The sequence below is a fragment of the Vigna unguiculata genome, chromosome 8 (genome assembly GCF_004118075.2).
Source record: "Vigna unguiculata cultivar IT97K-499-35 chromosome 8, ASM411807v1, whole genome shotgun sequence".
Taxonomy (NCBI): domain Eukaryota; kingdom Viridiplantae; phylum Streptophyta; class Magnoliopsida; order Fabales; family Fabaceae; genus Vigna; species Vigna unguiculata.
The window spans coordinates 32,163,458-32,187,869 of NC_040286.1; the positions used below are offsets into that span (position 1 = coordinate 32,163,458).

The window sequence follows — 24,412 nt, forward strand, 5'->3', positions numbered from 1 at the left end:
CTTACTCTTTTATTTTCACCAACAATTTATTGTCAACCCTTATAGGTGGAAAACAACTTTTAGATTCACTCTCTTCGTATTAGGAGATTTACGCTGTCTTATGGTAAAAACAACCAACAACATCAACCCCGACTCTACTATAAAAAAAAATTAAAATAATATATTTGACAGACAAAATCGGGTAGTATACACATTGTACTTGCATAACACATACACCTTTTGAAATCTTGGTACGTAATGAAATGGATAATTGGAGAAACAATCTTACTGTTCCAGAGGTGTGTAATGATTCCACTATAAGCATTTAGTATTACATCATTAATCTACAAAGGTATCATTGTAAAAAACAAGATCATGGCCACAGTGGAGAGACACTTGCTGAGGTGAAAATAAAGTAAGCAACTAATTAACATCCTATGACGACAAAAGCAACAATTAGGACTAAAAAAATGAGTGACTACTACCCTAATACACTTAGAAAATAAAATAAAAAAATGTCATGACACTACTATTTAGCATGATTTAATGCATCCCATTCGTTGATATGCATGGTGTAATTGAAAACGTGCCCAATCTTTGTGGGACAATGGTGGACCATTAGGCCCATTTAGAATGGCATGTCTGTTCTTTAAGTGAAATCCGTTGCTAAAAATCAGCAGGCTCTATTGAGCTTTACGCAATCCCCATAAAAAAAAAAAAAAAAAACCCTAGTTTCCCCTATAAGCAAGCAAGTAACTTGGAATCATATCTTCAACTTTTGTACTTGTTGTTCTCTCCCATGCATTCCACTACCACACCACAACCACTAACTTTTTCTTTCTTTGTGCTCTTTTTCAACTTAACCTTCCTTTTAATCATTCATGGGTCCCAACCTAGCTTGATCAAGACAAACTACCTGATTAACTACCCAGTATACATAATGGCCCAAACATTTTTCACAAAATCAACTACCAATTTTCCTTTTCTTGTTTAACATTTTTATGGACCTTTAGAAATTGGGCCCATGAGATCTTTATTTGATTTGGAGTTGGTGTTCCAGAACATAAAACCTCACATGCTTAATCTCTATTTGTAGTTTTTTACATAAAAAATATTACTTTGTTATAATTTTGTATTTTGTTCTCCTCATTTATACTCAGAAGTATAATTATATACGAACCATTGGAAAAAAAAAATCAAATGCCTATTATGTGGTTAATTATAACATTTCATATTTCTCCTCTGCTATCATCCAAACAAAAATGGAGGTTAATGATAATATTTCATAACAAGTTATAAAAATAAAAACCTCTCCTTCTAAAACTATCCTTTAGAAACTTTGAAAACATGATAAAGTAATATAACAATTTTTTTTTTTATGTCATCTTCCTTCCACAGCCATGTATCTTCTCCTTGGTCAGATCCATAAATAATCGATTCAACATAATAGAGGCAAAGGATATTTCCGAAACAAACGATTTCCTTCTCCACCCCCAATTCCCATATCCAAGAATATCAATTTCAAATAACCTACAAACCATTTTGGTAATTGGTAAGTCATCAGTCTATTTGTTTATCCAAAATCTAATTCTACTTTTCATTCCAACTTTCCACTCGACATTATTACCATACCAATTATTTTGATCACATCATAACATTAGTATCAAAAATAATTTGCGTTTATTTTGGTTATATTTGGGGACATATGTCATTATGAAAAATTTAAATCACTTGTGTATTTTCCTCTTCTTATAATAATAATAAATAAAAAACCAACATAAGGACTTCTTACTAAAAAAGGTATCTTTCTAATTGTAAAATTTCTATTAGGAGTTAGATGTAGGGCTTTTTACTCTTAATACAAAGTTTTCTAAAAAGTGAATTTTAAATTTAATTTAATTTTATAAAATTTATTCGTAAAATGAAATTTGTATTTATTAATTTATTATAAGTTTGTTTTATTTGTCGTCAATGTGAAATTTTTAAAATAAATTTTTTATGTTAAAACATATACATTTAAACAGTAAAATGTGAAACTAAAAATTAATGAGTAATCTAATAGGTGACATAATAAATCCAACAAATAATAAATATAACTATCATAATGAATAGTCTCATAACTGATGATACAAACAAATATAAAAATCATACTAGGATAAACTTTAAATGATTCTAATATTATTTTAAAAAGTGAATATTAAGTCTAATTCAATTTTATAAAATTAATTTATAAAGTGAGTTTGCACTCACTTTTATATATTTATATATATATATATATATATATATATATATATATATTATAAATTCGTCGTTTAATGTACTCACTCATATCAAAACATATATATCTAAAACATGAAACTAAACATGAGTGAGTGATTCGATAGGGAAAACAAATAACAAAATGTCCGTAAGATAGACTTCATATGACTCTAATATCATCTTAAGAAAAAATAAAATTTAAGTTTAACTAAATTGTACGATATCGATGTGTATATATTTATATTTATAAATTAGTTATTAAAAAGTAATTTAATTGACTAGATAATGTGAATTAAAGTTATGTTTTAAAGAGTTAATTGAATAATTTAGAAGCATTGGGGAGATGGGTGTGGGTGGAACTGCAGATTTTTTCTACAAGGAGGCTCAACGGCTAGGCTACGTGGCTCGCTCCGCCTTCAAGCTTCTTCAGATTCAAAAGCAACACAACATAATCAACCGTGGCGCCACCGTTCTCGACCTCGGTTGCGCCCCCGGAGGATGGCTCCAGGTGGCTTGTCAGAGCTTGGGTCCCTTCCACGGCGGTGGCTCCGTCCTCGGCGTCGACACCAAAAAAGTCAAGGTTCCCCCTCTTCACTGCGATTCTAGGGTTCAGACCATCTCTGCTGACGTCACCACCCTCTCTCACCACCGTCTCAAGGCACTTTCTCCCAAGGAAAAAGGGTTTTCGGTGATACTCTCTGATATGTGTCCCTTAGTCTCCGGAATCACTACCAAAGACGCGGCCTTGTCGTTTGAGCTTGGGATGCGTGCCTTGGATTTGGCTCTCGGCAACAAAATTCACCTGGAGCCAGTTGACGATGACCCTTCTTGTTCAGATGACGGTAAAGGAGTGTTGAAGGTTGGTGGGCACCTTGTTATCAAGCTTCTCGAGAGTGAAGATGCCAAAGGTGCTTCCTTGCTTTCTTCTCTGAATAGTGTAATTCATTTGTGCCCAAAATACAATTTGGTGTGTTCAGTTTAAAAAGTTTGACATTTCAGTTTAATCCCTTAAAGTTTAATTGATAGACTGTCTGTATTATTTTATCACACTAATTTCTTCAACTTATTTGTATCAAAAAGTGAGAAAGATGAATTTGGTTTATTCGAAAGTGAAACTTAAAATGTAGATAAGGTCATGAAACTCTGTTGTAGTGTTCAATTCGATTGCTTTGATTGTATTTCTTATGTGTTGTTGATTTCTTTGAATGCTTATTTTCTGCAGAAATTAACCAGCTTTCTAAACCGTTCTTTAAGAAGACATCATGGCTGAGACCAAAAGCTACAAGGCCTTCGTCAAGAGAGATTTATTTGATATGTCAGTGTTTAAAGCCAGATGCTAAGATATAGATTAGATGCTGAGATATAGATTGAATTAGGTTAGATGCTAAGATATGTCAAGAGAGTTTTGCTTCCATTTGATGATGACAACTAGTGTGTTTTTGAAATCATTATTTTCTGGCCAGCTTTTGATGCTCATTATTAGTCTCTGAATAATGATTCCTAATATGTAAGGAGGGTGGTGAGAGGTTATGATGAATTTGTGATTGGAATGTTCTCGTATGTTACTTCAATTCAATCGGGGAATCAGTGTTGTGCTTGAATGCCCTTAGTTACTACCACCACGATAACATGAACGAGATGATTGTAACAAATGAAACTTCATTTTTAGTCACTGGTCTCAAGAGATGATCACTCATTTTTGTAAGACACAATACTTCAACTGCAAGGCATCCATATTATCCCTCCCACGCGTGCTAAACAGATTTTCAAGTCTAGTTCATCATTGTAATTTGTACCAGATGTCATTTGTATACTAGGATTTTTTTCTTCAAAAGGAATCTGGCTTTGTTAAACTGTAATGAACCCGACTTAGCTGCTACAATCTTATAAATAAACCTTGGAAAGCTGTGTTCTTCAACAAATGTAAACGATGCACCACTCAACAGAACATCAATAGGCCTGGACTAGTTAAGGATCCGTAGAAAGAAACCAAATAATATTTTACGGATACTATAATAAAGAACTATATAATATATATACTGCTTATTGAGGTTTAATTCTAATTGCGTATGAAAAATGCTTTTTTAAAAGAAATAGTACTTAATTTAATGAACTTTCAATCTTTAAATGAATCAATCTCCAACTGCCATTAGGAAAATATCATTGGTTCAAAATATAAAAAAAAAATGCGTATTTATAAAATAATTGAGATGGCCACTTCTGCAACTTCCATCGGTGGTTGTGAAAAAAAAGTACTAATTATCTCCAGAAGTTGAGTATTTCATTGAACATCAAAAAGTTAAGTCGATCTGTCTTCTTCAATATTAACATTTTTTGTGCCAAACAGAAGTATATTAGCTATTGCTATGTAACACCATGCTTTTGTTGATGTTCTGATTCAAAAACAAAGCAAGACAAGTTATACAACATGAGAATACTTTCTAAACAATGGTCGGAAATTGTCGACAATGTACAGTACTATACTGTGGCCAATTACAATGTATACCGCAGTTGATACCTGCGAAGCCAATCTTCACCCTTTTCATAATAATCCTGTCTACTGAAAGTTTGCATATGGAACTGTGAGTCTGAGGCGAAGGTAGCAGCCCCACGCCATGCATCCATGACTGGATCCAATGCTCTCACTATTTTTATAGGTGCGCCACATGGTCTAATCATCCGAATTCCAGCTTCCAGACGTTCAACTATACCAGGGAAAAGAGAACTTCCACCAGTAACAAGTATGGAACTAGTCAGTCTCTGTTCCAAGGTTTCATCCATGTATGGTAACCTCCTTAATGAGACTCCAGCCATCTCGTCTAATCCTACCTGATCAACCCCAATCCAGTTTGGATTAAACAGTATTTCAGGACATCTGAATCTTTCCACCCCAAGAACAATCTGAAAATCTTCTTTGGTCAGAGGACGAACACGTGGCACCTCAGCAGGTTGATTGGTACCAGCTTCTAACTTGGGTATAAATGTTGGATCCAGGTCCTATCACATTAACAGTGTATAAGCTTTTGTGAGTTGTAAATCAATACTCATGTAAACAAGTGAACTTGTACAATCATAAACTAATTTTATGGGATTTTATCCTGCAAGACGATCTAACCTGTAGCCTAGAAGAGATGCGGGCCAGCTCTGTTTCATCTTCATCAGGTTCTTCATCATCATCGTTACCATAATCTTTGCTCATCAATTTGTAAAGCTGCCAATCTTCATCTCTAGCACCAAATGTATCTTCACCCTTACCACGGTCAAAAGCTGCAGTTGTCAGGAGACGCATTCTTTCTCTCTGAGCAGCATTCAGTCTTTCACCACGGCCAATACCACCGGACACATTATTTCCGTTTGAATGGCCTCCGTTTGTCTTAAGTCGTTTTTGTTGGTCAACTCTTTCTGAAAGGTCTTTGTATCTAGCATGCAGTTGCTCCAAATAAAGGTCCGGGTTCTCTCTACATTAAGCAGACAAAAAAAGTTTATAATAATCATTTAAAAGCCTAGTCAAGATTGCAATCATGCTATGGACAAAAGTTGTATCCTGGGCTTAAGTAAATGCGGATAGTAAACTCTCCACTTAGCTCTCCTGTTATTCCCGTCCTTCAAAATCCGTATCAGATTCAAGATAGTGGGCCTAAACTTAGATTGAATACTCGTTCTTTTCTATCACTTGTTTTCTCCCATTTTACTTAGTTAGATATGAGGGGAAAATCTGACATAATCAAGCCACAAACAGAGTATACTTTGAAACTTCATAAAGAAACTAAAGCATCAAACATACAGGCGTTTCTCCTCCTCTAGCTGTTGTTTTCTCTCTCGTTCCAATTCCTCTTCATAGCGCTTCTGTTTTAATCGCTGCCTCCCGTCAGCCATAGATTTGAGTGACAACTGTTTCTTCTTTTCATTGAGCTGTTAAATATCAAAAATAGAAAATGCAATTAATATTGAAAAATATAATCATATTAAGATTGTAAGAAAATGTAGCTCGGAAAAAATATGAGTACACTTATCACGTGTTTGGGAAACCTTATTTCCCTAGATTAAAAAAAATCTGAATAAAACAACAAAAGAAAAAAAAATGCTTCTTTCTCTAAAATAAGCAGAAGGTGAGAATACACTATTCAGCTTATTGATAATGTAAGAGATCAGCTGTCTAACGCAAAAACAGACCTGTTCTTCAGTCAACATGTCATCAGGAATGTTTATAAGAGAATACTTCTCGCTAGTGGCAAGATCGTCCTTTTCAGTTTCAGCTTGCTCATTCTTTGGTTCGCCTTTTGCTTTCCGTAATGATTGCATAACTTTATTACGTGCAGACTCTATCTCCTGCCTATTGACATAGCCAGTTTCTGACAGGAATGATAGAACATCACTCTCATCCACTTGTTCAAGCTGATGCAAAAGAAACTCTAAACCATGCAATTCATTTTCCAGTTCATTAATTTTAGAAGATCTCTTGGCCTCAGCCATTTCTCGAAGCCTTTGACCTTGTTTCTCTTTAATTGCTGCCTTTCTTGCGATTTCTTCCTCAGAAGGAGGCTCATCAGTGGGGGGTGGAACCCAAGGGAGTTGCCAATATCTGTTTTTTGCTTCAGCTTGCTCAGGTTCTTTCTATTATTAGATCATTCAAGGAGTTTTAGAAGCAATAAAGGAACTTAGTCGAAAAGGAAAAAAAAAATCCATACTATACCTGAAACAACCTAGCTTCCGAGGCATAATCTGATGCAATGTAACAATGTTCCATCTTCAGGTCTTCAACCTTTTCCCATGTAAATCTAGTCCTGCATTGATCATTCGATAGATTCTAAAACATTCCCCAAATTTAACATTCATTTAGTTAGTAACAGAACCCGAATGATTTGATACGCACAAATGATATGGATATTTAAGTGAAAGGAGTTGCTTCAAATGATTAGTCACATGGAATCCACCAACATTAGTACGACAGCATCCTTCATACACAGGCTCCCCGTCTACAAACTGAAATATGCAAACAATATCAACAATAGGCACAATCTTTCATCACATGCCCAGTGGATTTCTTATTTATCAAGATATTTGAAAGAAATAAAATTTGAGAATTTATTTTTATGCTATTTATAAATTTTCATATTTTTTTCTTCTCCCTACAAGGGCATATTGATGAGTGCACTAATAAGGAAGAAGAAAAGGAACGAGAAAGTTCTAAAAGAATTACACAAAGCATGACCAAGAACCTTTGTTCTCAAAGAAATATGTCTTTATTCATGAACTCCAAAGGCGTAGGACCTGTTGTTTTACTTTGATTGTAATTGTATGTAGGATTTTTAATTGTGTTGTAAGTTGAATATATAGATATTTTGTTGGACCTTAATGGACCAATATCAATTGAAGGCTCAATCCAAGGACACATCTCAATTCAACGCAAGGAAAACATGCTAAAGAAACTCCTGGAACTCTAGGTTTGGGAGTGCGCCACAAAGGAGCATAGCATGGAAAGCATGCTCCAAGGCGTGAAGATAAGTGTGCCAAGGAGAGCACGGAAAGCGCCAAGGAGAGCACGGAAAGCACCAAGTCAAGGAGGATCTAGAACCTATCCAAACACATAACACAAGCAAGGAAAACATGATCCAAGATGTGAAGCTAAGTGCACCAGTTAAGAGAATATTCTAGGACTTTTAGGCATCAAGGTAGCACATGAGAAGAGAAGGAATATTCTAGATCTTGTAAAGGCAAGTACCATGCCTATCCAAGGCAGCGGTGTGTCATTGATTACAACTTAGAATGAATTGAAATTTCTTTTAGAAATTGAGACTTGTGAGTCTTCTTGAGGGTCTGTGCTCTGCCTTCTGAAGTCCTATCTTTAGTTTCTAGGAATTAAAGTGGTGATTCACTTCACTTATCATCAATCTACTCAAGTGGCAGGATTCTTCACTTAACTTATCTTGAGTCTACTAAAATGGCACGATTCTTCATCCCTTCCCCATTCCATCTCTGATTTTCTTTTACTTCTAAAATGCCTTTCATTTGTTGTGTTCTTTGAATCTAAGAGTCAAGCTTGAATGAAAATGGTTTCATACCCATTCTTGAACTATGTTCATGAACACCAAGCAAAGAGGAGATTCATAATATTCCATGGTGATGTCCTTACAATGATTTGATTCCTTTGATTCATAACTATATTACTTTGGATTTGATTGATTACAAGGGAAGTGCCTCTTAATGGGAGATCCCTCTTCCATTCCCATATTCGAGGTTCCATCCCATATCCTCTATAAAACAGATTTTCAACTGCTGCACTCTCTATTACAAGGATAAATTTACAATTATTTTAATTTATCTACTTCAAAACTTAAAAAAGACCGTAAGATGAACTTCCGTTTTTGGTGCATATCAATAATTGTTAATATTACCAAGCTACCCTGAAAAGTAATTATACAGATTATTAACACTACTATGGCAGACAAAATTCTAGGAAGTTAGCTACTGTAGCAAAAAAGAGCAAATGAGATATATTAAATAAAAAATGTGGCATGCAACTGTTACTTAATAATATATGTGACACAAAATAAAAGAATTGTCTTCACATTATATCAGCCTCTAGACAAAAGACAATCTGAAGAGTAACTGCAAGTAGATTTATAAAACTGACTACTATAATTACAAAGTTGGTGATAGTATACAATGAGACCCTATTTACAAATTTAACCATGTTCAGGTGGATGACATTACAATATTCTGCAACAGAAATGACAAACTCATTTCATTGACATATAAGACCTTTTAATTCAATAATATAAAAACAATACCGGAATCACATGGGTTGTGTTGAATCCAGGACACAAAGCAAGACCGTCTTTAGCACAAACTCCTTGTTGTTGATTGTATTTGTAGCTGAATGCCACATCATTACCAAAAGCTGCCAGAACACAGAAACCCAACTAACTTTCGGAAGCAAACTACACGTACAGCATCTAGCAAAAAATCCAGACATGCCTCCCAGGAAAAACCAGTAACAATCATGTGATAAAAACAGGGTACTTAAGAATTTTGTATTCAAATCAGTTTTCTACTGAAAACCGCTAGTTAAATATAAAGTTTTCTTTTCTGCATGTTGCTAAGTATCAGTACCAATTGATGGAACTCCGTAAGTCTCAAAAAGAAGTTCTGCCATTTTACTACGAGATTGAACTGGGTTGCATACACACTCGGTGATCAGGACAGGATGATCAATCTGCTCCAGAGATAGACATTAAATTAGAAAGAGTAAGTTAAATTAACCAAGTGCAGGTAAAAGAAGAACGTATATTTATTAAACCAAAGAGCCACTATGTACCAACTCAAGGACATTATATCCAGTAACTAGCACACTGGATTTAGTAGTATCAACAACACTAAATACACCAAGGAAGAAAAGACAATAAACTAACAGCTTGAAGGAAGATAAAAAAAAAAATTAAACACTAGTTCACCTATTTCCATACCTCAGTAGTTGCACCCATCCGGTCAAATCCAAAATCAAGAATCTGAGTGAAAAAAAATGTCAGTATGCTATCCTCAACAGGTTCTTCTAAATTAATGAAGCGCACAAGTTAAACATGAGACAAGAGGAAATTTACGTATTCCATCGTTTCAAACTGGTACACAACATTATTGTCAAATGCAGAACGTGGTCCAGAGCGAGTGCAGTCGAAGTATTTCAGCAAAGCAGGATCATGGTCACCCACAATGGTGACAGTCTCACCTGTGTGAAAGAACAAGTATTCACCACACCACATAATTGTAGGCAAGCAAAAAGAACCAATGTTGGCACAGAAGTTGTTAGATATAATATAGATGATAATGCAGAAACAAAAATACATATGGGACCTAATTTCCTTTTTCAAACAAACAATGAACAACACAAAAGCAACAATTTACATAAATAAATATTAAAGCCAAACGTTAGTCCAATGCCCTACGCTATGAAGCTCGGACACGCACCATAACGTATCTAACACATATCGGACACCGATACTCATTCCACACGCTATGTCCAATTTGAAAGACATATTTTTGTCTTTGACATGATTTTGATTTTGACATGGCTCTAACATAGTGTTAATAACAAAAACTCTAATCATTTTCTAAAAACCTCTGTAAACTTATTACATAAGTTACTATTATGACGATTAAAACAAGGAACAAATCTTATACATTCTATTCTTTTCACTTTTTGATTATTAGATAAATAGTTTAGATTATTTTTTATTAGTTGACAATGGCTTAGTGAACAGTTTCATGTCCCATATTGTCCGATATTTTGTCAATTTATTTGTATCTCCATGTATCCGGGCATTGTATTGAAAGCAAAATTAATCTAGGAAAACCTTAATATCAAAATTAATTATAAGCCGCTAAATAAAAAGTTATTTTTAGAAACTACAGGTATCCTCCACGAAAAACAGCTATGTTTGAACCAGCTAAAACCGCTCAAAGGCGAAATCTGCCGCTGAGCATTTAAAGCAATAACTCATATCTTATGCAACAACGAAAAAGGGTGATAAAGTAGTACCGGTTACTTTATGGCGTGGCCTTTGCACAATGTTGCGAAAAATAACACGAGGTTCGGACTCTCCAGCCCAACTGAAAATTCACGAAAACAAAAACGAGTCTTAACTAGTTAGATGAATTCGATTGGAAAATTAAACCAAAGAAACAGAGAAAGTTAGGGTTATAATACCCTATGCGGAAATAGGAGGCGCCATTGTCTATGACAATAGGAGTGTTGGAATCGAAGACGTTGAAATCGGTTTGACGCTGAATGCTGGAAATAAAAGGCATGGTGCACTCGTTTCTTCAGCTGGATTTCGGCTCTTGTGTGTGCGCCGCCACTAGTGAAGAGTACCGAACCGGTTTGGTTCGATGGACGGAGAAGCGAATGGGCGTGGAGGAAGAACACCAGTGGATGAACACTATCACACCATTGTATTGCCCTGTTTTGCTTCAGCGTCTTCTCGCTTTCAACAGTTTTCTTCGGAGGTTAGAAAGGGGGAAAATTCAGGAAAACCCAAGGATATGAAAAAAACATATTTAAGTGTTCTCTTATGAAAAATTATATACTCCATCCATTTATAAGAATCAATTCAAAAATTATTTAATGAAAGTTATTAGTTCTCGGTACAGGCGTAATTACTCGAATCATTCTTATTTTGGTTTGAAAATTTCAAAATAGTATTCACTTTGAATTTTGTCTCAATTTAGTACTTAATTTTGATTATTACCATGTGTCACAACCTTAACTACTTGTCACGTGTCAGCCTCTGGATTTTTAATTTTATTTTTAATTATTTTAATATTTATTTTAAATTTCAATTATTTTTAATTTTTAATTTCTTTTTTAATTCTTTTTTAATTTGTCACATGTCAAATTCTTGATGTGACACATGGCATTGTCAGTGACACGTGGTAAGGTATTTGCTAAGTGTCATTGTCTTTATTTTAACTTAGTCGTCATATATGTCTGTTTGTTTTAATTTAATACTCATATATGTTTATTTGTTTCAATTTAGTATCCAATTTATTTGTTTGAATTTTATTCAAATATTTTTTTTTAAATGGAGAAATATTGTATCTTTTTTAAGACAAAATTTATTATTTATATAAATGTTATATCGATATTTGTTACTAAAAATGAGTTATAAAATTAAGTATTGAAATTTATATTAGAGTTAATGGTAAAAGTCATGAATAACATATTTGTAAGTCATTTTTAATAACAAATATAAATATAACATTTATATAAATAATAAATTTGGTCTTAAGGAGACACATTATTTCTCTATTTTGTAAAAAAATATTCAGACAAAATTGAAACAAATAAATTGGGTACTAAATTGAAACCAATAAACATATATGAGTATTAAATTGAAACAAATGTGAGGGACTAAGTTGAAATGAAGACAATGACATTTGTCAGGTACCTTGTCACGTGGTGATACCTTGCCACGTGTTACATCAAGGATTTGACATGTGGCAAATTTTTTTTTTAAATTCAAAAAAAAATATAAAATTTAAAACAATTTAAAAAAATTTTAAAAAAAATCCAGAAATTGACACGTGACAAGGTAGTTAACGCTGTTTGTGACGACTTAACGGAGGGTACTACATTGATGCAATAATCAAAATTGGGTACTAAATTGAGACAAAGTTCAAAGTGGGTACCATTTTGAAATTTTCGAACAAAAATGGGTATAATCCGAGTAATCAAACATTTTATATAATAAATGTATGTATAAATAATTTCATGCCTATTAAAAGGACATTTATATAATTGTAATAAGAAATATAAAACAAAAAGCCATATGCAATGACAACAACTAAATTACAGATTTTTAAAAAAAAATGCATAATGTTATAAAATTGTAATCTAATATAACTAAAATTTTCAATACTTATAGAATCACCTATTATCATTAATAATTTTGAGTTGTAGCTAATGTTTAGATAATGATAATATATATACTAGTATTGAAATTAACATAATTTAACTTATATATAATATATATGCACTTTAGTTAACTCTACTATACTCTATCTTTTATCTAACATGCTTGTCAAATTTAAAATTTTTCTCTTACAAAAAGCAATTAAAAATAAGTTTAAGATGTGCTTAGTATCCGATGAATTAGATATTGAGATAAAGTTGTACTTACCTAATTTATTTAACATAAATAATTATTAATAATTCTAAATTAAAAAAGAATTTTAGAATAAATGTATATTTTCTACTATTAATGTATATTTTTATACAATTTTAATTTTTTTCTTTTTCAATGGTACTTTAAACTTACCTAGATACAATAAATATATGTTGTAATATATACTATATTCTAATGTATTTTAAAGTTATACTTTATAATTTTAATTAAATTGAAAATCTTGTGATGATGCATATGATTATCAAATTTTAACCAAATAAAAAGGTAAAAAATTATGCATCGGCATTATATTTGAACTGCAATGTATTTTTGGATGTACCATTTAAGTAGTATTAATCAAAAATTGCATGTCACAATAGTAATTCGTGTTAATAATTTATTATGAAAAGTACTAAAGTAAAAAGTTTTAAGTAAAAATATATTACTAATTAGTGTTGTAGCATTAGGCTTTTGCATTCTTTACCCCCACAACTTTTTCGTGGACTTCCAAAATTTCAAAATAACCATTTTTCTTTGTTTAAAAATGATTTTCGAATTACATGTTGTGCAACTTTTTTTATAATAAACTTTCCAAAATTTTAGGAATAAAATTTTCAGAACACATTAAATGTATTTCAAAACAAATTTTCTTAAATAGGGTTTTCAAAACAAATTTTTAAAATAAGATTTAGGAAACAGACTTTCCCAAATACATACCATATTTTTTGAAATAAGTTTTCCGAATTATTCCTATATGAAATGGTACTAAAAGAACTTTTCAAATCACATGAAATATATTCTAATTTTTTTTTCTGAAATAAATCCTCTCTGTATTTTTTCTTTCATTTTTTCTTCAGAGGCGATGAGACAGCAGCAGTTGTGAAAGGTACTTTGTCTTTTTCTCATTATTGTAAAAGTGCAGTTAGAAATTGTGAAAGTGCAGAAAGAAACAGCCCAACGTTATTAACAGATCCATTGTGGCCCACGTTACAGGCCTACAGAACATATGGCCCATTAAGGATGTCCATAAGGGGTTTTATCTGCACCTCCAATCACTTTTTTTTTTATCTCCAAATATTTTTTAAATTCTCACTTTGTCCTTCAATTAAAAGTAACTATTTTTTCTCCTTCTCACTGATTTATCCCAATTTTTTTTTCAACAGATGTCAACGTCTATTACCTTATTTATATATAAAAAGGATTTATATATATCGAATGTCGACACCCATAAAATAAAATTGAATATCAGATGTCGACATCCATAAATAAAAACAATTATAACATCAGATGTCGATATTTGTAACGGGTAAAAATTAAAAAAAAAAAATTAAAGTACTGGATATTGACATCTATAGCAAAATAAGGTATCAGATGTGACATTTGTTGAAAAAAACAAATTGTTTGTGGATCAATGAGATAGAAAAAGTAGTTACTTTTAATTGAAGAGCAAAATTGAAATTTTAAAATTTTTTGGGTTACAGGAGAAGTGGTTGGAAATGCAGGGAGAAACCCCTGTCCAAAAGTACTTCTCTAGCACGGCAAGTCTAAGCTACTTTCTAATTTTTAATAATAAAAAATTATTAATATTATTTTAATGTCTTCTAACCAACGGGACACTGGTTGAGAGTACTTAATACACATTAAATTTTATAAAAAATTATAATTAATTGTGATATTAAATTTCATAAAAGTTTATAGTTGTTGTAGTTTTGTTTTATTTAAAGGATAAAAATATCATAAGTGTTGTACTATTATGTTTGATATTTTATTTAATGTTGACAAATAAAGTTAAAAAATATTAAGTAATAAAATAAAATAACATTTTAATTTGCTAAAAATTAAAATATAATTAAACATAAAAAAATTAAATTAACATAAAAATCAATAACAAATAGCGTTAAATATAGGTTTACAACCAAAAGTTAAACATTAAAATTTCATTGTGTTTTCTTTCTCTGACTTGTGGATAACTTGTTGCAACATTTGTCTTAATTTAATACATTTTTTTATATTAAAAAATAGACAATATTTCAATATATGAAATTATTAATCATAAATACATAAAACTAGTAATGTATTAGAGATGTATTTTTATATATTTTTTAATTGAAATCTTAAAAATTTTAAAATATTAATTTTATATTATAGAGTTATTGTTCACAAATTTTAAAAGACATTTTTATCTTTGTAAAATTTATTATACACATTTATATTATTTTAATTAAAAATTAATTATTTTATTTTTAATATTAAAATATGAAATCAATACATATTAATTATTTTTTAATTGGAGTTATTAAATCATGAACATAATTAATATTATCATTATTTTAATATTAGTTATATTAGTTACTTTACCCAAATGAAAATAGTTAAAAGTAATAAATTGAAGGTTAAAATACTCATTTGGTTCAGGTTTTTGTTGAAAAATCTCAAATAGGTTTTAAGATTTTTTTTAGTCTCAATTAGGTCCATATTTTTGAAAATGTGTAACAATTAGGCCCATTCCGTTAGTATAGAGTTAACCGTGTTAAAGATGTGTCACGTGTCAGCTCCACATTTTTTTGAATTTTTTTGAATTTTAAAAATTTTTTTTTTTGAATTTTTTGATTTTTTTTTTGAAAATTATTCATGCCACGTGTCACGTCAGTATTGTGCCACGTGTCAAGTCAGTAAGGTGACACGCGTCAAATCATTGTTTGAATCTCAATTTGGTCCATATATTTGTTATTTTTATTACTTTTCAGTCCATTTTTAAAAAAATTTTTAAATATATTTATTTTAACTTTTTACAAAATTGTTTTAAAATTTTATATTTAAATTTATAAAATTGTTAATTTTAAACCAACTCTAACATTTGTATATAAATTATTTAAAACAATTTTGTAACAAGTTAAAATAAATATTTTAAAATTTTAAAACAAAATATAAAATAAACTTAATATTATTAAAATTTTTAATAAAAATATCATTATAAAATTTATATAAAAGTTAAATTTGATCTCAATTTGGAAATGATGAAATTGAAAAAAAAAATGGACTGAAATATAATTAAAATAACAAATATATGGACCAAATTGAGATTCAAACAACAACTTGACACGTGTCACCTTACTGACTTGACACGTGACACAATATTAATGTGACATGTGGCATGAATAATTTTTTAAAAAAAAATTAAAAAATTTTAAAATTTTTTTAAAAAAAATTAAAAAATTCAAAAAGATGAGAAGCTGACACGTGGCATATCCTTAACACCGTTAACTCTATACTAACGGAATGGACCTAATTGTTACACATTTTCAAAAATATGGACCTAATTGAGACTAAAAAAAATCTTAGGATTTATTTGAGATTTTTCAACAAAAACATGGACGAAGGAAGTATTTTAACCTAAATTGAAATAGGTTGTAAACTAGGTGTCACGCTGTTATTGGTACAAAAAATTCTGCACATAGACCATAACTTACTTTTTTTTTCTGAGTGGAGTCGTGAGCGTTATCCCCCAACATTAAATACATTAAATAACAAAGAGTTGAAACCAATTAAACCACATAGCCACACGTACGTAAACGTAAGCCCATTCAAAAGGACGTTTAATTTAACGGAGGAACGCCAGCGTTGACGGTTTAGGTTAGCTTGACGGTGGCATTCATCAGAAAACGTTACGAAGGTCATTGTGCACGCGCACATTAACTACGTGGCCCATCAACCACCGACCCAAAACTTTCCCGCCAAAATAGAGTGGACTTAATTCAAAGGCCCAAAACATTGTGGAACCAGAATCCTATGCCCCTTCCCCGCGGGCCCATGGCTCCAAAAACCCGCCCTTTTTGCCACGTGGACTCCCTCAAGATTCCACCACACGCTTGCGCGACCCAAAGCACGTAACATACTCTGTCTCCTTGCGGAGCAAGTAACTTGAGTCACCCCAACCTACCTTTTCCTCGGTGTACCTATAAATAACAACGTTCGCGCGCTCCCAAACACAGACATTCTCAAAAGTTGAAAAACATGGTCAAGAACGTTGACGAAGGTTGCCGCACGCCCAAACGAACCCCTCGTCGGATACCGGCGGCGCTGGTGTGCCCGCCGGCTCCCAAGAAGAAGCCGCCGCATTACACGGCGCGGCAGAGGGCGCCACCGAAGAACGGCTACTTTGTGCCACCGGACCTTGAGCTCATTTTCGGAGTTTCCTCCACCGGCGAAGCTTTTGCTTAGTTCACCCAATTCTTCTACATAATTTCACAGATTTAACATCTTAACGTGGGTAGATTAATTTGATTTCTCTCAAGTAGTTCAACAAGTTTCAAGTATGCGTTATCTCCTTGGAATTTTTTTTTCCCTTTTGTATTAACAGGAGAGAAAATGGGGTACATATTCTGTTGGTGAAATTTTTGTACTATATTTTGGTTATTCCTTTTAGTGGATGAGTTATATATGAGATTTCATCATAAATCTGAATTTTCTTCTGGTTTTTTCTGCCACTTTTTGTGTGTGTGTTTACTTGAACGGTGGTTCTTAATGGCGTATCAATGCGATGCAACAAAAATAGGAAAGACGAGTAGTTTATTAATTTTTTGTTACGCGATGTTCGAAGAATTCAACTTTTGTGAAAACGAGTGTTTGAAAATGGTAAGTACTCGACGCGTTTTCGTTGAGTAAAAAGATAAGTACAAATAAAATAAATAAATAAAATAGATTTTATTAGACGTTATGACATGAATAAAATTTGAAGCTGTCCCATGCTCTTGAGTGTTGACTTCAAAACCAAAGTGTGGGACATAATTTTGTTAATTCGATTTTACAGTCAACTCTTCTGCTTTTGTGATTCGATTGTTGTCGGTTGAAAGTAGTTTCCCAGACCTTGCATAATAATGAGCTAAATGTGACAATATAATTAGGTTAAGATTGACAAATACTGCATTTTAATTTAGCACACACAAAATGCCATTTTTAAATATTAAAAAATACAATTTAAGTTGTATATGTTAATTAAGTTAATTGTCATGTTATTTAATGGCATTGATGGAACAAAAAGGTTTTTTGTCTTGTCTTATTTATGAGTGTACTTTCCACACTCATATTTCTTAATATTGAGTATAAGTATAATAAATCATTTCTTTCATTTAACAAATAAGAAAAATGATGAAAAATTAGACAAGAGGATTTTACGATATAAATTTATGAGATGGTAGAAGAAAATGAAGGTGGGTAAGGTGGTGGAAGATGGTACTACCAGTGTATGGATGAAAATGGGCCAACATGAGCTGGGCCATGCCCTTCCATCATAGCCCTAGGCCCATACTGCACTGTTTGCTTCATTTATTTTCATCACTGTTCATGAGGTCTCCTCCAAAACAACCACCACCTTTCTGCCATCACACCCTCACAAGACCTGCAACACATTCCATTCCTATGTAACATCATTGGACAATACCACTCGCTTTCTTCATTATCAAATTTTTAACGAAGTTAATGAATATTTTTAAAAACCCTAGAAATATAGGTGAGTTGAAGGTTCTTTTCCCCGAATGGTGCAATTTGAAATGATATTTCCTAAACTGGTGTATTTTTTTTTGGGTTAAATATGTTTTTGATCCCTCAACTTTCAGTTAAAATTGTAATTAGTCACTCTTCAAAATTTTGACCCAATTTAGTCCCTCAACTTCAATATTATGTGGATTTAATCATTTTAACTAAATTTTCTTAAGTTTATTTGACGCTTCAAATGCGTTTCATGATAGTTTCTTAGCTAATATTGAAACTAAAATGTGTCAAACGGTTTAAACATCTCTAATGTTATCATGAAATGCGTTTGAAACTTTAAATAAACTTAACAAGCTTTGCTTGAAAGGACTAAATTCACGCAATTCTGAAATTGGAGGACTAAATTGGGCCAAAGTTTCGAGGAGGGACTAATTCCAATTTTTACTAAAAGTTGAGGGACCAAAAACATATTTAACCCTTTTTTTTAATTTCCCGGCAGAGGTAAGTCATGTGAAAATTGCAGGACTTTGCCCTGAAGAAGTTGCATGAAAATGAGATAACTTCAATTAAGTTGTGTTAAAGTCATACCAAATCGCAGAGACTTTAATATATTTGCTAGAAGTCGTCAGAGACATAAACAACTTCACTTAAATTAATTACGAGAATAATCAAAGTCGTGCTTTAATGATACGACTTCATTGAACCAAAGTCTCGTCATAATGGGACGATTTCATTAACAAGAAAAGTCTTGCCATAATGGCAGGACTTCATTGTTCATATCCAAGACCTCAGTTGAAACAAATATCGTACGTATGTATTATTGTAAAAAAGAAAATATTATTTGGTTATGATAATATTAAATTAAATAAAGAAGTTAAAATTTTTATTGTATATATAGAAATTATACAAGATATAAAAAGGTAAAGAAAAGAAAAAGAAAAAGAGTTTTTTAATAACAAATGTATGAAATCCAATAATTTTTTGGTTGATATATATTAAAATATAAGTGAACAACAAAGTTGGTAAACCGAAGTTACGAGAGTTACATAAAATAAAATTTTATTGTTTATTTGGGCAATTGCTTCTCTTATGACCAATACTTCTGCAAAAGGGTCATTTCTTTGGTTTATTTAGCAGTGACTGATCCATTTTGTTGTGGATACGAGTTGTAGTTCGTCTTCCTTGTTTGTTGTGTCGCGTGTGAGGGTCATACATTAAATTTGGACCAATACAAGTAGACCAATAATATTCGTTTTGAACAGGTTGAAATTGCACCTCATAGGCCTTGAAGATATTTTGGAGACTATAGACAGGGTCCACAAATGTCGAAGGCTGTAAATGGAAGGATGAGCAAACAACCATTACATGAGTTCAAGGTAGGTGAAGAGCTTGAAACCCCCCGCAATCACACCACCATTCAGATAACTTAACAATGTATGACATTGGTTGACGTCCAAGTTGGGGAGTGGAAATCTCATACACATCAAACACTGAATTTTGGCAATCATATCTCTTGACAAGGCACATGGCAAATTGTTGTTCATTTTTTCTTAATAAAGCATAAATATCCTTCGGATATTGGTGGTCAGCTCGTAACATGCATTCAATCTTTGTCCCTCGTTCCACAAACCACTTTTTTGTTTGTTCAAAGATTTTTTTAACAACAACACAAATTGGCAATGATCTTGCTCCCTTCTTGTACAAAGTTTGTATGTATAATAAACACACAACTTCCACCGCTACTGATATATAGTTTTTTTAGTTCTTGTGGACACTGTACTCCAAGGGTGTCGTCATTGCACTAATTGATATTGAGGTCTCTCCAGTTTGTTAGGCGGTAGTCCCTCTTATCTGTTTTGCGACCATGAAATTTCATCAGGCTGATCGGGTCATGCGACAATTTGGATTTCGCCAAAATATTCCAACTAACCCTTTGAATTTGGATCAGTTACACATAGAAGATATGAGAGGTAGAACATAAAGAAATTGGCCTTAACAAATGCCGCATGGATAACAATGTGGAACGATCGCTATAATCGTCTAATTGAATATTAATTTCACTGACAATGGCCACTTGCGTGACACCACAACGTATATGGAGTGGTACATCAACCATGCTATTCGTTATATTTCACCTCCGCAATCATCATCCGACGACGATGTAAGTCACCTCTCTTGAACAATTTATTTGTAATTTTTTATCATCTTAACTAAACATTTTCATTTTATATTACAATATGATATGCCACAAGAGTCTACCCAACCTCCACCACACACTCCTTATGAACATGTTAGATCTTCTTCATATGTTCAACAACCTTAATTAATACTAGTCGTTTGGTCAACCGAGTTTTCAACCACTTCCTTTTCCACCATACATGGATGCATCACAACCAATATCTTCACATACTCCATTCAAGTTCCATACACATATAACATGTTTCCTCAACAACTCGATACTTTTTATGGTCCTACACAAAATGTCTTTGCAACTTCTTCGTCAACACCTCTATTCGCATATCCCACATCCTTCGAGCAATATTATCGGCCTACAATGCTACCACAAATGGTGGAAGATATCAACCAAAGACAACAACATGAAGATAATGATGATGATGATCCAATTCAGAGCCTTCAAATAAGACCTAGACGACAACGAACAAGACCTCCTTGTGGCACAGACTCTCATAGATAATTTTCATGCCCTATTATAAGAAACAAAATCATCATGAAATTATTAACTACCTATATACATTATTATTTAACTAATTAATATCACTAAAAAATATTTATTTTTTTTCAGTCAAACTGAAGTCATCCGAATATGGTACGACTTTTTCATTATCAATATAATATTGAAGTTTCTTTAATATGGTACGACTTATTTATTAACAATTTAATACTAAAGTCTTCTCATATTGACACGACTTTGATTCAAAAGTTAATTAAAGTTGTTTCGATTTGGCACGACTTTCAAACAACAAAGAAGTTTTTTCATGTTCGCACGACTTCAGCTCATTTTAATTAAAATTAGTTTATATTGACATGACTATTTTATTGTAAAATTTTACTATCTTAGCACGACTTATCCTTCGTTGGAATTTTTAAAATTCTAAAAAATTTCTGCACCACTTTAATAATTGTAAAAGTAAATTGCATTTGTGGGAAAAAAACCTGAGTTGAAAACTCCCTCTGAAGAATGTTTTACTTATAATTGGAAAATAGCATAAAAAGAACACTTGAAATACTGGGCTGCTATTAGTAATTAATTAAAGGTTTTGAGATATTCATAATGGTCCCTAGTATCTTATGAATAAAGTTATTATGAAGCACATTAATGAATAACTAAAATAAGAGAATATTCTTACACTGGACAAGTCTCATCATTTGGAAAGACCCCTGTCTAAATCTTACCTATATTAGTACGGTGCTCTATAAATTTGTTCATCCATTATATATTATAGCAGTTATGTGAAGTTTGATGCTCCCAATATCCCCACTATTTATGCAGATAATTAAAATTCAAAACAATCTAAAGCAACACTTCATACATGCAGATTTAGCATTAACTATTAGCAACATTTTTGTTTTCATAAATATATATTAAGCATTAGATTGAACATTAAACTAGTAATATTAAAACGCACTAGTTCTGCGAACTTTTAAAAGTTGTGCAATTTTTTAAAGTGAAACGATTATCTGTATACAACTACATATTGAAAATTTACTTTTTCGTTATTGTAAAAGATAATCTTCTATAGATAGATAGATAAAGAGAGAGACATTTTTTATTTCAGAAACCTTATCTTACATTAAAAGTTCATATACATATAAATAGAGATCGGAAAAGGAAAGGGTTGTAAATGAAAAGAGCTTGGCCGGCAAGCAAAGTGTAAACAAACTACAATATCAAGAAAATCAAAATTGGAGACTTTCTGGTACATGGGAGAATGGATGGGAGTAAGATATAAGGGATGAGACAATTCAAATTAAATTTGGACGAGAAATATATTAACACCAAAGACAAAAAAAAATCACATTAATAATATTTTAGTTATATTTATTTTATTTTTTAACTTAAAATTAGTATATATTATTATATAAGTTATCAAGTAGATGTATTTTTTAAAAGTTGTCAAAATATTAAGCTTGATAAGTTTGATGCATGAGGTAGAACAAATTACACTGAGCAAAAATAAGTATAGTGCATTGGTAATGGTATGATAAAGATGAGGAGTTGTACATGGTAAAGTCTGCATATGAAAAGCTACAACACTACAACAAAAGGAAAGTTCGTACACTTGATTTCTTAGATGAATTTTGGAGAACAAAAGCACTAGCATTTAGTATGGCAGGTTTTTCGAAATAAATTATAATATAGAGAATCTAAGAAAAAGGATTAAGTTTAGGTAGTTTTCTATGATGCAACTCCATAACCAATTAATGTAACTAATAGTTCACATTATCATATTTTTATTTTTATTTTATTATTATCTTTTTTAAATATTTTATATTTTATTTAATAAAATTGGAAAAGATAAGTATTTGGTTTATATATTTAATATTTTACAAATAAGTGAAAATGTCAAAGAAATTATGAAGAACGTCATCATAATTTGATTATCAAATTTATCAATAGAATCAAATATTGATAAAGTTGATTACTCAAATACAAAATCATGTACAAATATTCAAGCCCAATCCAAATCGAGCTACTCGCCTAGCAAAGGTCCACTCGTCCAACGAGGGAAGTCGCCAAACGAGCTATTAGTTGAGAGAAATCTATAAAGACATAGGACAAAAGAAAACTTTTGAGGAGAAAAACTCTTGACCTAATAGAAATGAAGGTAGAAACACTTTCTGAAGGCTAGAGACATTCACCTTCATCATTATTCTAGTATTCATAATGTTTAGGAGTAACTAACTCCCTTATTCACGGGGTTGGGTGTAATGCATTCTTTATTCTTTGTAAATTTGACTCTTGTATTCTATTTTTGTTTTTACTGCATTTTCTATATTAAATATATATGTAGGAGTACGTGCTGATTGAAAAATAGGTTGAGAAATCTGATTAAGATAGAATAACTAAAATATTTCACATCCTACATATAGATGTGGAACATTTAGTCGTTCATAACATCAAAATATTGGACATTTATGCAAACTTGTAATAAAAATGGCTGGACATAAGAGTTTTATTATTCAAGTTTAGATTTGACCGTAAGATATTATGGTTTGTTATAAAAAGTGTGAATGTTGGAGAAGGAATTAAAAGTATATTGTTTGGTGTTTTTACTTTGAATTGAATAATGAAACCCAATCTCAGTGAAACTTTTATCATATATTTTCTTAAATCAAATTAATTGTTTTTATTGTGTAAATTTTATTGCTTTCTTAGCTTTAGACTTATTTCCCATTCATCAAAGTGTTTTCTTGTTTGAAAATTCTTAACCTTCATTAGTAAAGAAACATATTTTTTCTTAAACCACATTACTTTCTTGGAAAACTATTTTTGGACTTTTCACTTTATTATTTGTGCGATATGGTACATTTGTCAATCCCGTAATAGTAACATTTCAAACAATTCCATCTATCATATTTTAGGTGTAAGGGAAATGAGAAATTGATATGTATATTGTTAATTTTGGATCGAACACTTATAATTGATCCAAAAAATTATAATTAAAAATCAAGATACAACTTTTTTTACTTAAGAGTGTCTAGAAGTTAAAACATGTGATTGAATTATAATTTGACCTACTTAACCTTTATTAGAAGTGAATTAATACCACCTACAACAAAAAGTTATTTGGAATTGATATAATTAAGAGAATAAAATCCGACTAAAAAATAAGAGAGGAGATGTACAATAAACATTTTGTATTGCATAACTAAAAGTATTGCTTCGATGACCAATAAGTACCCAAATACTACATTTTCATACAATGAAAAGTGTATGTACCCAAAACTATGGATAACAACTTTGTAGAAAGTGGAATAAAAGAAGCTAAAAAGATAGTGTT

The 24,412-nt window shown here is 31.6% G+C and overlaps 2 protein-coding genes across 2 annotated transcripts; one reads left to right on the top strand and one right to left on the bottom strand.

Annotated features, from left to right (window-relative positions):
• Positions 1-2,565: 2,565 nt before the first annotated feature.
• LOC114193704 (ribosomal RNA large subunit methyltransferase E) lies at positions 2,566-3,910 on the top strand. Its single transcript, XM_028083599.1, has 2 exons — positions 2,566-3,146; positions 3,461-3,910. The coding sequence occupies exons 1-2, from the start codon at positions 2,582-2,584 to the stop codon at positions 3,583-3,585; spliced, it is 690 nt and encodes a 229-aa protein (XP_027939400.1). The 5' UTR covers positions 2,566-2,581; the 3' UTR covers positions 3,586-3,910.
• A 665-nt stretch (positions 3,911-4,575) lies between these two features.
• LOC114194719 (actin-related protein 5-like) lies at positions 4,576-11,291 on the bottom strand. Its single transcript, XM_028085092.1, has 12 exons — positions 10,943-11,291; positions 10,775-10,845; positions 9,840-9,964; positions 9,705-9,746; positions 9,352-9,454; positions 9,030-9,139; positions 7,112-7,221; positions 6,932-7,022; positions 6,412-6,852; positions 6,023-6,150; positions 5,354-5,696; positions 4,576-5,235 (listed from the first exon to the last, which is right to left on the bottom strand). Exons 1-12 carry the CDS (start codon positions 11,041-11,043, stop codon positions 4,732-4,734), a joined length of 2,169 nt encoding a protein of 722 aa, XP_027940893.1. The 5' UTR covers positions 11,044-11,291; the 3' UTR covers positions 4,576-4,731.
• Positions 11,292-24,412: the final 13,121 nt, after the last annotated feature.

Coding starts and splice junctions, on each gene's coding strand:
- LOC114193704 (XM_028083599.1), top strand. CDS start 2,582: ATGGGTGTGGGTGGAACTGCAGATTTTTTCTACAAGGAGGCTCAACGG. Junction 3,147..3,460: donor CGAGAGTGAAGATGCCAAAG/GTGCTTCCTTGC, acceptor TATTTTCTGCAG/AAATTAACCAGCTTTCTAAA.
- LOC114194719 (XM_028085092.1), bottom strand. CDS start 11,043: ATGCCTTTTATTTCCAGCATTCAGCGTCAAACCGATTTCAACGTCTTC. Junction 6,853..6,931: donor CGGAAGCTAGGTTGTTTCAG/GTATAGTATGGA, acceptor ATCTAATAATAG/AAAGAACCTGAGCAAGCTGA. Junction 5,236..5,353: donor GCATCTCTTCTAGGCTACAG/GTTAGATCGTCT, acceptor TTAATGTGATAG/GACCTGGATCCAACATTTAT.